The sequence below is a fragment of the Electrophorus electricus genome, chromosome 2 (genome assembly GCF_013358815.1).
Source record: "Electrophorus electricus isolate fEleEle1 chromosome 2, fEleEle1.pri, whole genome shotgun sequence".
In the NCBI taxonomy this organism is placed as follows: Eukaryota; Metazoa; Chordata; class Actinopteri; order Gymnotiformes; family Gymnotidae; genus Electrophorus; species Electrophorus electricus.
In genome coordinates this window covers 25227759-25240433 of record NC_049536.1, presented here as the reverse complement: position 1 = coordinate 25240433, position 12675 = coordinate 25227759, and the positions used below count along the sequence as shown (strand labels likewise).

Genomic DNA, 12675 nt, shown 5'->3' with positions numbered 1-12675 from the left:
ATTGTAGAAGGTCTACAACTTGTAAAATAATTTATTCTACAGTTTTAAAATCCTTTACTAGTTTCTAAAGCCAGAAAATCATTGAAATCTATATATCATATTTATCAGTTAAACATAAATACTAAACCAATGGGTCCTTCAGTTTTGGCTACTTTTGGGGAATCTTTCCATATGTGCTTAGCATTTAAAACCAGACCAGTAATTGTAGTAGTACTATGAATTCTGAACTAATTTAACTTCATATGTATGTATACACAACAGCACACTATATCAGTATACATTCTGCAAATGTGTGTGGAGGCATCTCCAGGATTGTTGCCATCATGCTGCATGTTCTTGATAGGCAATCTAAGAGGCTCTGGGAACCTCTGTTACCTCTGTAATTTTAATGTGCACAAACAACGAAGAGGGGCAAATGCTTGTGCCATCTTTCGATAAAAGATGGATATGGCGATACCCTGGAAGAGATAGGAGACAGTTTATTTGATGGAAAATTGTGTGTGTGTGTGTGTGTGTGTGTGTGTGTGTGTGTGTATATATATATATATATATATATATATATATAATAAATTAAAAATATATATTTATAGTGGAATGACATCTAATGTCCTAATTGCAGACTTGCCTGTCTGAATACAGGAAAAAGGTAGTGTGTACTGCCCTATAAAATCATTCTTGGATGCTTTATCATAGTCTTCCACAACAAAGCGCACCAGTGCCAGCTCAGGAGTATGGACCACAAACTCTAATATTTCACTCCAGCATGGGTTGAATCCTCCAAACAAAAGAAACAGGAAAAGGAAATCAATGCTAATGCAATCTCAGGGGCTGACTACCAAAATCTCATCACAAAGTAATGGATATTATAAATGCAATAAATGCTTTGAAAGAAAGAAAAATTGCAAAGCCTTCTCTTTTTTTCTTGTGCAACCATATGGCTTGAGGACATCACATCTTTTCCTCACCATTGTTCTCAATGTATTTGGTCTCCTGTTTGGTCTGGTCCAGAGGAACACCATAGATCTCCACCCTTACAAAGGGGTCAACAATTGAGCCTTCTTTTTTGCTTATCTTAGGGAGCTGCTGGCCACTAATTACCTAAAAACAATATACAGTTTTAATACCTCTATTTATGTTTCTAAGTTATGTAAGCCTAGATGTTAATGAACAAATTTGTAAAAAAAAAAATTCTTGCCTGAATAGTGAGGTTGAGGGGACAGAAGTCCTTGCAGTCCTGGGGCCTCTCTGGATTGAAACATCGCTCTCTATTACGCAGGATATCAGGTTTTAAAACATATCCACAGCGATTATTCTGACTAAAGAGACCATCATTAAGATCCATCTCTATTCCCGCAGTCTGGAAGTTAAGAGCCACTGTGGATTAGAGACATGAAATAATGCAATTTTATGATAGAATACATAATACAGTCTTATGTCCAAGTCACCACCCCTCATAGCATTTGTACAATTTACAGGGTTGAAGACTTCCATTAAGTTTTTATGCACAATAAAGTATTCATTGTTCAAATGGCTCCAACAGAAATTAATATATTACTTTATGCTTTTGTACAGTTAAATCGCATTCAGACAAATTAGTGATTTTACAGTAGGCCCTTACCAGTTTGACACCCCACATTCCACATTTCTTGGGGACAGAAGTTTGAAGAGTCTGTTCTCAGTCCACTAGGATACACTCTGCTCAGCAGCCTTGTATTGTACTGAACAAAATCACATCCTATTGGACAGAGTGGACACACAGACTTTGCATTATGCATACAGCACATACAGCAAACAAACAAGTAATTTTTGGTTGAGCCATTTGTCATCATGATTACTTTTGATAGTGAGTATGTTACATGTATTGATAAATCGTACCACACTGTTACTTAGGGGAAAAACAAATGGATAATTTAACAGAAACAAAAGCCTAGCCTTTGAGTCATGTGTTTTAATGGAGAATTTCTGTTGCGTAAGCCAATGTACAATATGCTTTTACAGTGGTTTTATTCTTTATTTTGAGACAAACAAATGAGGACCTTTATTTTCTGTCAAATAATTATACTCTAAGCAGTTAAACAATAATTTTATACATTCAATACATCAAAATCATTTAATAATTGCCATTTTTGTGTTATCTTCTGAGAGTGATATGTAAATCTGCTGTAACTCAGTGTGATTTCTGAGCATACCAGCTTCCTTGATATATTTGCGAGCCTTGGACTCTGAGAAGGAGGATATCTCATAAGGCTTGCTGTGGCTGCTTGCGTGCTCAAAGCCTCTGAATGGTACCTTCTTGAAGTATATGATAAGGTCTGAGAACTCCTTGGATATATTTTGCTTTGATTTCTAATCGACAACAAACAAAAGATATAAAAACAGTAATCAAGTGTTTGATACAGGGAATTAAATAAAACAGCATTTTATCTAGAGAGTCCACTGTAGTTTGACTGTAGCTGTTTAATGAAGTAAACCAAATATTTTACTATTGATCCTGACCTATCCCTAATAGTGATTCATTAATATGGGATTTGCAATAGCTGATGCTGATACCAATACTTAAAGAGAAGGGTTCCCGATGGTCAATATTTAATGCTGATATAATACCCTTTTTTGTTTGTTTTGTTTTTTGTTGTTTTTTGCATTTGATAAAATACAACAATTTAATAGTAATAATAAAATTACTGAACTTAAATGAAGTTATTTAACAATATTATTTTCTGCATTGTCTCTGTTTGTCTGAGTAAATCTGCACTCTCTCTACCGTGTATTTGTTTTAAATATGTAACGCGGGGTGGCCCGAGTGCCCTGCCTCTCTCGGGGCAGTCCGGTAATCTCCAACAGATGTTGCGCCTATAAAAACAAAAGGCGCAAAGGCGCAAACACACACACACACACACACACACACACACAAGGCGCTGTGACGTGGCGCCCGCCGTCCCCGCAGGCGCCTTGACTTGTCCTTGGCCTCTACGGACACGCGGGGGTACACGTCCGGCCCGGTTCCAGACGTGCCACCTCTCTAAACGGTCCTCCTTCTTCCCGCCGCTCTATAAGCGTCCCAGAGAGAGGAAGGGAAGCTGCCTTTCTCCCTCTCGCCGCGAGGTTTCCCTTACTGGCGGCACCTGGCCCGCCTGGTACTGGGTGGGCGCCGGGCACCGCTGTGCTGTGTCTGTGTTTACGTGTATACGGCGCCCGGAGGTTCGCGTTCATGGGACTGACGCGTCGGGAGCCGCGCCCCTTGGGAGGGGATTCTGTCACAGAACGCTCGCCTCCTGCGACGCACGTGGTTTGGCCAGCTATGTACAATGTGAGGGCTTTCGTTTGTGGCCACACCTACACACACCTGCACCTCGTTTCATCTGTGTGTATTTAAACCCACCTCAGGGTGGGCAGAGTCGTCGGTCATTGTTGACGTAGAGTGTGGATGTAACGTCGTAAATGTCTTGATGTAATATTCCCTTTCTCGTTGTTAAAAGTATTTGTGTTTATCGTCCGTGTTTAAATGTTAAGCGTTTCATGTTCGTATTAATCGTGTGTAATTCTTGAGTGCCGTTAGTGTTTTATATTTATATGTAAATAAATGTGCGTCCTGCCCCTCGCCCTGCGGCACTCGGTCCACTACGCGTTACAAAATAAAAATGTATGAACTAAATAAATGTCCACAGGTAATGAGGAAAGTAAACTTTGTAAAAAAAAATTAAGAGTTCTGAGAGGGAACAAAAAAAAGCAAACATATAAATAAAGGATAAATAAACAAGTCACATCTCTGTTTTTGTCTCAGCGACCATTAAATTTAACACTAATGTATTATTCACACAGAACAATATTTGCAAATAAAAGATGAGCATTGTCGCTTAAGTAGATCTGCACTCTATTTTAAATTTTAAAAATTACAAGTAAACAAAAAAAACCCCTAAAATCTATTAAATCGGCCGATGCCGACTATCTAAAAACAACTTTTAATGACCCTATTAATCGGATGGCCGATTAATCGGTAGACCACTAATCCCTAATCCCAATCTTCATTTAATCATTTGATGTCCCCAACCATAATCTTACTAACTTTTAGGCATTTTTTAATTTTCTCTCGGTTTAGTCACAGTCACAGTTGTCTTGCTCCAAGTATTTAACTGTATTGCGTGGTAGTATTTCAAAGTGTTTTATAAAGACAAATGTATAAACACATAAAATAGATTATAGAAATATAAAATTAGATAAAACAGTTATTAAAGGAAAGTAAAAAACAATTTTTAAAACTAACTTTTTAAAAAGAAAAAAATGAAAGGCATAACAAGGAATTTATTCCATCTTAGACAGCATAATAGTATCAGTGACAGTGACATGTGGCATCTAGTACTGTCAAGCACTACAACCTTTTGGAGAGCACAAAGCATTCAGCTGTCATGCATATGTTTAACTAGAACACATCCCTAATCTTAACTGTGGAGTGTATGTATGCCAATCCCAAAGGACCGTCCTAAAATTTAGGAATGATTAAAGTACGAACAAATCATCGTAGTGAGAGCCATACTGTGTGTACAGGTTTGCCTACCTTGCTTTCTGACGGCCAGCTCTCTGCAGTCGGACTGCTCTTAAGTGTTTCTGCAGCTTCGTCTTCATCACTTACTTCAACGCTTACTGGACTGTCTACTTCCAAACACTCCAGTCCACCAATCTTCTTCCCTTTCAGGAGGATTTTGCCCTTAAGTTCCTGAAACAAACATATATGTGTGATAACTGTGGTTACTTGTAAAATGCTTTCTCATTTAGCAAAACACTATGAAACATATATTACCATACCATTACAGAACACTATCAAAACACTGATTGATTTAATTCAGCCATTTAACTGGACAAACTATTTTTATGACAAGGCTATTAGGTGAAACTACTTTCAAAATCAAAGTCTTTGAATTGTTAATGCTGCAGCTTCCATTAACACACATTAGACCTTCCTGTTTTGACAGACATTAATATTAAGACATCTAAATGAGCAAAGAAACATTGGCTGAGTCTGTGATCAGATATCCATAAACAAGTGAGAAAAGTGGGAAAATATCTTTAATAGCTAATGCCAAGACATAAATGTTCTGAATTCTAACTTACCTCCGGAGATGGCAACTCGTGAGGTACCTTGCCATCTATTGTAGTCTTCAGCAACATGTCACCAAATGTATCCTTTAAGATCTGAGCCATGACTTTCTGTTGTTCTATGCTACACTGGTTTTCAATGGACAAGATTACTGGGTACTCTGACACCTGAAAGGCAAAGTTTTGCATTGAAAGATAATTTACACATTCTTAGCACATTCTCAGTTTGGTTGAATTCATCCCATTAAACACCAGTCACCTTGAAGGCATATTTTGCCACTGTGGTGACCACATCTTTAAAGAAAATCTTGGATGTGAGAGTGTGTCCGTGGTAAACCACAGGCTCTCCGTTTGAACCATCCCAGCAGTCAATCTCCAAGCACCGGCATCCTCGCTTCAGAGCCCTACACAGAAGATGTTAGCTCCTTCTGACGAGCAGAATAAACTAGCTTGCACTGAACTTGCTACATATAAAACCATTGTGCATATATATATATATATTTATATTCTCACAATAATGGATAAATACATTGAAAACAAAAGAATTTAGACTTTTCTTGCCAAAGCTATTTAACTATTTAAAACATAATGGAGCCTAGTCAAAGAGACTAAAGCTGTGTTTTACTGAATGTAGGCCTCCACACTGCTCCTCCCTTTCAGCTGGTCCTCTAAAAGATATGTGTTGTGTGAGGAGGAGATAAAGTAATGATTGAGAGGCTGGGTCATATCCTGATAGAGATGCTTGTAATCTGTGTTGTAGATAGAGCCCTCGACAGAAGTCAGATACATCAGAAAGCCATCTATTGACATGATGTGGCAGGTTTTTCCTGTCAGGAACACATGAAAAAGAAGTCACAATAAATTCAATGTATCAGTAAAGCACTTCTACTTATAAAATGTTCTAATTTAATGTAAATGAATGCTGTACTTCTATTTTACTCTAAGCTCTTATTATAAGACTGTTATAGCATTAGTTTAATCAACTCTAATGGTTTATTCACTGAACACTTTGTTCAATATCAAGAACAGGGGTGAACATTGTGCCTTTCATTTACATCTCTAGGTTCTGTTGTTTCAGAAGGCCAGCACTATATCTTGCCACAGTGGAAGGCAAAGCTATGTTCCTTAGGTTGAGTGTACCCGTATCTGATGGCTCATACTGCTCTATCAGCTCGAGTGCGTGCTCATGACTCCTCTCTCCTTCAAGCTGTTCTTCTCGCAGAAATTCCTCCAGATCACAGTGCGAAAGCGTCTCTCCATCACTGGAGTAGTCCTGGAACAGCTCCAAAATTTCTGTTCTCTCAGTGAGCATCTTATAGAAGAGGATAAATTCATCACCTTCCAACATGCCTGTCTTGCTCTTATCAGCCCTCTGCGTCAGAAGAAGAGTAGAGAAAGAAACCTACAGATACAATTTTAATGGCATGGTGTGTTTACAGCATTTAGTAGGCATGTTTATGGCAGGAACAAAAACACATTTTAAATGGACACTAATTACAACATGCATATTTTTGGCAAACTGCTTTCTTTTGAAGTTACATTAAATAACTTTAAAAAATAATACTTTAAATAACTAAGATTATGCCCTATAATGTAGTATTTATTTCACTGGTCATTTGGCAGGCCACTTATCACAACAGTTGAATAAAATGTAACCTCCAGTGTCACCCTAACACTGTGCAAATAAAAATGAGCTTGATTTTGTCTACAGGCTGTTGTGAAATCTGTATACATAACTGTTGTGTAGGTTCTTATTCTGTTTCTTGTATTTCAGCAAGCTGTAATTGTAAGTTGTACTTAGTACAAGTAAGCCTATCAGAACTGTCTACTATTCACTGTAAATAATCATAAATTGTGAAAAGGCATTGCTGTGAGCAAAGGACCATGTCTGATCTTCTCACCCTGAAAAGAAGCCATGCATGGTCTTCATTCATGTCCATGTTCATAAGTTTCAGTAACCTCCGAGCCTCCTTAAAGCTTATTCTGCCATCTCTGTTTTTGTCTGCTTTAATGAACAAGTCAGAGACCCATCTGAGCAGATAGACTTGTAAAGAAAAATGCTTTCATATTCCTGATATTTATATTTACACTAATCTTTGAGTAGCATTAAGGAATATGCAACTGGGTCCTTTCAAAATGGACCTGCCTCTGTTGTGCCTCACAAAGAAAGAGTATCAGATATGTGCATAAGGAGGATACTGATCAAGTTTTTCCCTCTTGTCCATGTTCTCCAGGTTGTCAATGAGAATCCGCATGCCCTGAATCCAAGCCTGGGCCTCCTCAGCAGACTCTGCCACAAGGTCAAGGTTTCCACGGCGGCCATGAAACACCAGTGTAAAGCAGCGTTCTGGAGGAAATTCTCCTGCCATACTCAGGAACACCTCTGACTGATGGCCCTCCCGCACAGCCTCCACATCACCTACAGAGACTGGGGAAAACACCACACTGAATTAAAATTCAGTGTTAAAATTAAAATTAGAGTTAGAATTAAAACATTCAGTAATGAAACACTGTGGATTTATAGCATGTAATGTTCACGGTAAGTTGTAAGTTTGGAGCATTTGAGAAAGAAACAATACACAGCAAAATCAACAGTGTTTAGAATTTTAGGAGTACCTTACAAGATGGTGAACCTATATGGTATAAACTGTAGACCAGTGATTATTGTATGTGCAATATTGCAATCAGCATAATATTTAAAATGCCAGAGAATCAAAGTATCGATTGTGCCAGGACAGAAAAATGAAAATATCACATTTTGCTTGTTTTTTTGGATTATGCGAATGTGAGTCTCAGTCAGTACCCAGAGTTAAACATTAATCCACAAAATTTCTGACTAATCCATCAGAAAGAGATGACCATAATGGATTTCAGCATGCATGTAGACAATGCCTTTGCAGGGGGATTTGAAACAATTATTAAGGACCTACAGGTTGAATAAGAGTTCAAAGCCCAGCTTGATTTGTATGCAATCGTCTTGCAGTCTTCCTGCAGTTTGTAGTGACGGTGTCTCCAAATTTGAGACTTTGCTTTCCTCAGGATACTTCCAGCTTTCATAATTTCGAGACTGGCTTCAGTCTGGACACCTGCAAGAGGATGAAATATGTCCATAAAGCATGTCTGAAGTCCTTACATTATTTATATTAGTGGACAGGTTGTGCCAAAAGAGAGGGCTTAGTGGCGAGAGTGAGGTTAGGCCAGAACTTACAGCACTTCTGGGGAGATCCCATTTTCCACACAGATTTATCTGTGGACATGAACATTCTTTATTTGTTTTACTTTTATCATCCTTCATCATTGCTAATGTGAATTTTAGTTCAGAGCAGCAACAAAAATGTAACATAGCATGTTTATTTTGCTAGTAAGGCCACAGATCAGCTTATCAGTGACTCTCAAACAATGATGAAGCACTCCTTTGACATACATGTGCTGAGCAGTGATTAAAAATTCCACACAGTAAGCCATTTCTGAAATTGGTTCCTAATAACTGAAACACAGTTTAGCAGGCCTGTCAGTCTGACCCGTTAGGTCAGTGCTGAGGCAGCATTCATGGGGAACCTCTGGGGGCTGAGCATACAACCAAACACATTGCAATGAAAAATAACTACCTCCAGGAGCACAGGAGGCAATGGGAGCATAAACCACCTCAATGAGGGAAGTATGCAATGGGAGGATAAATTACCTCCAGTTGGGCAGTATGCAATGGGAGGATATGAGAACTGCCAGGTGTCGTAACAGTTTTTCTGAACAGTAATAACCATCTGGTTCTTACATGAAAAACAATGGCACAAATCCTTGTGTTAGTTAAAATGCGTGAAATTATAATAACACTCAACATTATTGAATTCACAGTACAGCATCACAAAATGTATTATTTAGTTTTCTCTTTATAGTACTCTAAACAGAGCAGTGGGCTATGTATGTGAGGAAAAGTCAAAACTACACAGGCATACAGTAACTGTGAATTAAAGGGTTTATTCTTTTCCTTTTCCTTCCCTGCTGTAATGTGTTCCTTATACCCAACAGCAAGCAGAGACAAAATAATATCCCAACCACATTTACTCTACTAAGACTGTAACCTGTCACAGGGCTACAGTTGACAATGTTAATTCCTGCCAAATGGAAATAGAGGAGAAGCCAGAAGGCAGTCAGCAACAGTACTCACCTGTCTGGAAAGTGTCCTCCCGATGCAGACCTATGATGGATGAAAAGCGTCTGGTGGCTTGGGAACCAGGCTGTGTCTAGGGCGGCCAGGCACTCTGCTCTGACAGGCAGTACTGAGAGAGAAGCCGGGAGAGCGGAGCTGTATTCAGCACTGCCCCCTCTGCTAAGCTGAACTCCCAGTCCCCTTCCTCCCGCCCCTTTCCTCGCCACTCCCATTATGGCTTTTTTGTTTATTCCACCAGATTCTGATTGGTCGATCATGCTCATTCTGCATTGATTTCATTTCTACCCAGAAAATTCTTATATATGTTCTTATTTAGACAGTGAAGCTTTATCTCCACTCTAGCTGGTAAAAGGCTACAACTGATTTCTGATTAAAAGAACAGAATAAAAATTTGAAAGAAGAAAATAAAGAAGATACCATTAAATTAGAGAGATAGAAATAATTAGTCAATTTTATTAGCAATGTAGTACACAAGGTTTCCTGAGAAAAAGGACATTTCAAACAGAGGTCCTACACCAGCCACACAATCAAAATGCTAGCATTTGTTGCTCATATTCTTATTTCATTCTGCATTGATTTATTCCTAGCCTCTGTCTGAAATATCCTATTTCTCTGGAAACCCTCTATATTTTTAACCCATGTACACTGCAGTTACTTAAAAATTAAAAATTCATGTCTCCCCCTTCCAGTGGGTATTTATATCTTTTTCTTCACACTCAGGCCTAGGAGGTTGAGAGTGCAGAACACTATTTTTGCTATTCCTAGAATTACGCTGCACTGGACTGAGATTGATGACATTTATGGGATCTGTTGGACCCACTTCTACAGCATAGGGGTCACAGCCCCAAGTGCCCCTCTCATCACTAGGACAACCTCGAAGGTGTTAACCTTCCATTTTTCTTGGATGACATTAGCAGGACATCATGGCATGGACTGTATTAGGTAATGGAAGGTATCCAGGGACACTTATGCCCATTCCAACTGCAGCAGAGCACTGAAGTCCCTCAGTGGTTGTGGAGGTTGTAGGTCAGCAGGGTGAACCTAGTGATCCAAGTGTTCCCAGATGTGCTCCAGTGGATTGAGATAGGGTGAGTTAACAGGCCAGAGAAGGACACCAAAGGGTGGATGTTATCCTGTTGATAGATGCCATTATCATCAAGGAAGAACGTCAGCATGTAGGGGTGCACATGATCTGCTAGGATTGCCAAGTACCCGTTGGCGTTCAGAGACTCATGCAATGGTATTAGCTTTCCAAGATCATGCCAGGAAAACATCCCCCAAATGCAGCACCTCCCTGCATTTGGCCCACAGTTTTCTCTTTGAGGTGGTTCTCATGTATTTCATGATATATACACCACTGTTCATCCATTTTATGCAGCACTGGAGGAGGTGTTGACGATGAACTTTGGTTAACATTGGTGTCTTAAGCATGTGTCTGCTTTGCAGGCCCAGAACACATTGTTCACTCAGTGGTGATCCCTGACACTTTCCTCATTGCTCCTGTGTTCTTTACAGAGGTTAACTGGTCCAACGTGACATGTTGATTGCTCTGTACCACTTATCTGCCATGAAGTGATGAAGTGTTTAGTGATGTTTAGTGAGTACCTCAGACAACAGAAACCCAAGGAAGAAGGGAATGAGGAGGAGCATATATAATATAATATAATATAATATAATATAATATAACATAATATAATATAATATAATATAATATAATATAATATAATATAATATAATATAATATCCTGTTCCCAGGACTTCACTCTTCTGGACATAGATCTTGAATGTTGTTCCTCCTGAAGCCACATTCCCAGTTTGGTGGTCACAGCTCCTAGTGCTGTAATTATCATAAGAACCACTGTTGCCTTCACCTTCCACATCTTTTCATCTCAGACCTTGGTATTTTTTGAGCTTTTGATCTTTGTGGGTCCTGACATTGCACTTACTTGGGATTGCTAAATCAATCTCTATAGGCCTCTTCTTCTCTTGGTCCATCACTACTATGTCCGGTTGGTTAGCCATTACCATTTTGTCAGTCTGGATCTGGAAGTCCCATAGGAACGTAGCTCGGTCATTCTCCACCACTTTTACAGATATGTCCTGCTTTGACCTCAGCACCTCCAGCCTATACTTGGCACATATCTTTATGGCACTATGCCATAAAATTTCCTGTGCCAAGAAATCACCTGATTTTGCTGCACTACGTGTTCACATGCATAATTTCCATGATATGTATATAAATCTGAAGAAGAGGGAGAAACTACAGTGTACTTTAATAAAGATGTAGAAGTAGTCAAAATTTCAGTGAAGTACATAAGGTTTCCATTAGAAACAGGACCGTTTCAACAGAGGTTCTTCATCATCAGCTGTGCAAGCAACATGCTTCTTTAGTTCATTAGCATTAAAATGACCTTTAGCATTAATATGTTTTGCCACTGGAAATGACAAATCCTTAATACTGATGATCTGAATATGTTCAACAACAACAATCAGCAAGCCTTCTCTTGGTTTCTCGAATGTAAAGCTGGTTACATCTCTTGCAAGAAATACAATAGACAACTCCTGCAGTAATGCTTCATTTCATTTACCTGACACTATTATCCGAAGCGACTTACAATTATAACTGAGCACAACTTGAGTAATTGAGGGTTAAGGGCCTTGCTCAGGGGCCCAACAGTGGCAACCTGGTAGTGGTAGAGCCTGAACCAGCAACCTTCCAATTAGATGTCAAGTACCTTAACCACTCAGCTACCATTGCCAATTGTTCCCAATGCTTGAGGAGGAATGGGTGAAACAATTGATCCTTTGTGTTAGTTATTTTAATAATATACATATAGAACATCTAGTGCAGTTATAGGCCACAGTACCAGTTATTTGACTGATCTCACTCTTGGTAAACATGTTTTTGATTTTTTTCCTCATTTTTAAGCGATTAATGGAGGATCCTTAAAAAGGGATGCGGCTTCGGCATCATCCTGGAGGATTCTGTAGTGTTTAAGCATAGTATTAGCCAGTTTTATTTGTAGGATGGTAATTAAGCATTACTGTCTTAACAGTGGATTGTTTACAGGTCAGTGCATCTGTTCCCTGAATAGGTAAAACAAACAAGCGCATCATATGACCTGGCTTAATTTATTATCTGGTAAGAGTCCATGTTAATACAACTTTAAACAGAAATGGTTAGGTTTTAAGAGGGAGATGTTTGGAAAATCTGATGCCTTTTACTAATCTCCTCTGAGACACTAGCAATACACAGTGTAAACATGCATGAGACTGGAACAATACAACAAACAATAAAATGATGGGAAATGAGACTGAGCTGGATAGGGTTATTTATTTGTGCAGAGGGCACTTTGCCAACATTATGCAACACATTTTCTAAAGTTCATCGTTTTGCAGCTATATTTTGCTTTTGA

The 12675-nt window shown here is 38.9% G+C and overlaps 1 protein-coding gene across 1 annotated transcript; it reads right to left on the bottom strand.

The window, feature by feature from the left end:
* Positions 1-3: 3 nt before the first annotated feature.
* Positions 4-8332, bottom strand: plcd4b (phospholipase C, delta 4b). The gene is made up of 15 exons (XM_035520118.1): positions 8300-8332; positions 8022-8177; positions 7291-7519; positions 6993-7122; positions 6232-6463; positions 5717-5918; positions 5351-5495; positions 5107-5259; positions 4553-4711; positions 2190-2346; positions 1619-1735; positions 1196-1374; positions 966-1098; positions 626-775; positions 4-458 (listed from the first exon to the last, which is right to left on the bottom strand). Exons 1-15 carry the CDS (start codon positions 8319-8321, stop codon positions 349-351), a joined length of 2274 nt encoding a protein of 757 aa, XP_035376011.1. The 5' UTR covers positions 8322-8332; the 3' UTR covers positions 4-348.
* Positions 8333-12675: the final 4343 nt, after the last annotated feature.

Excerpts from the sequence above, each read along its gene's own strand:
- plcd4b (XM_035520118.1), bottom strand. The coding sequence starts at position 8,321 with ATGGGATCTCCCCAGAAGTGCT. Across the intron at positions 4,712-5,106 it reads ACGAGTTGCCATCTCCGGAG|GAACTTAAGGGCAAAATCCT; the intron begins GTAAGTTAGAAT and ends TGTTTGTTTCAG. Across the intron at positions 776-965 it reads CAAATACATTGAGAACAATG|GATTCAACCCATGCTGGAGT; the intron begins GTGAGGAAAAGA and ends TTTTGTTTGGAG.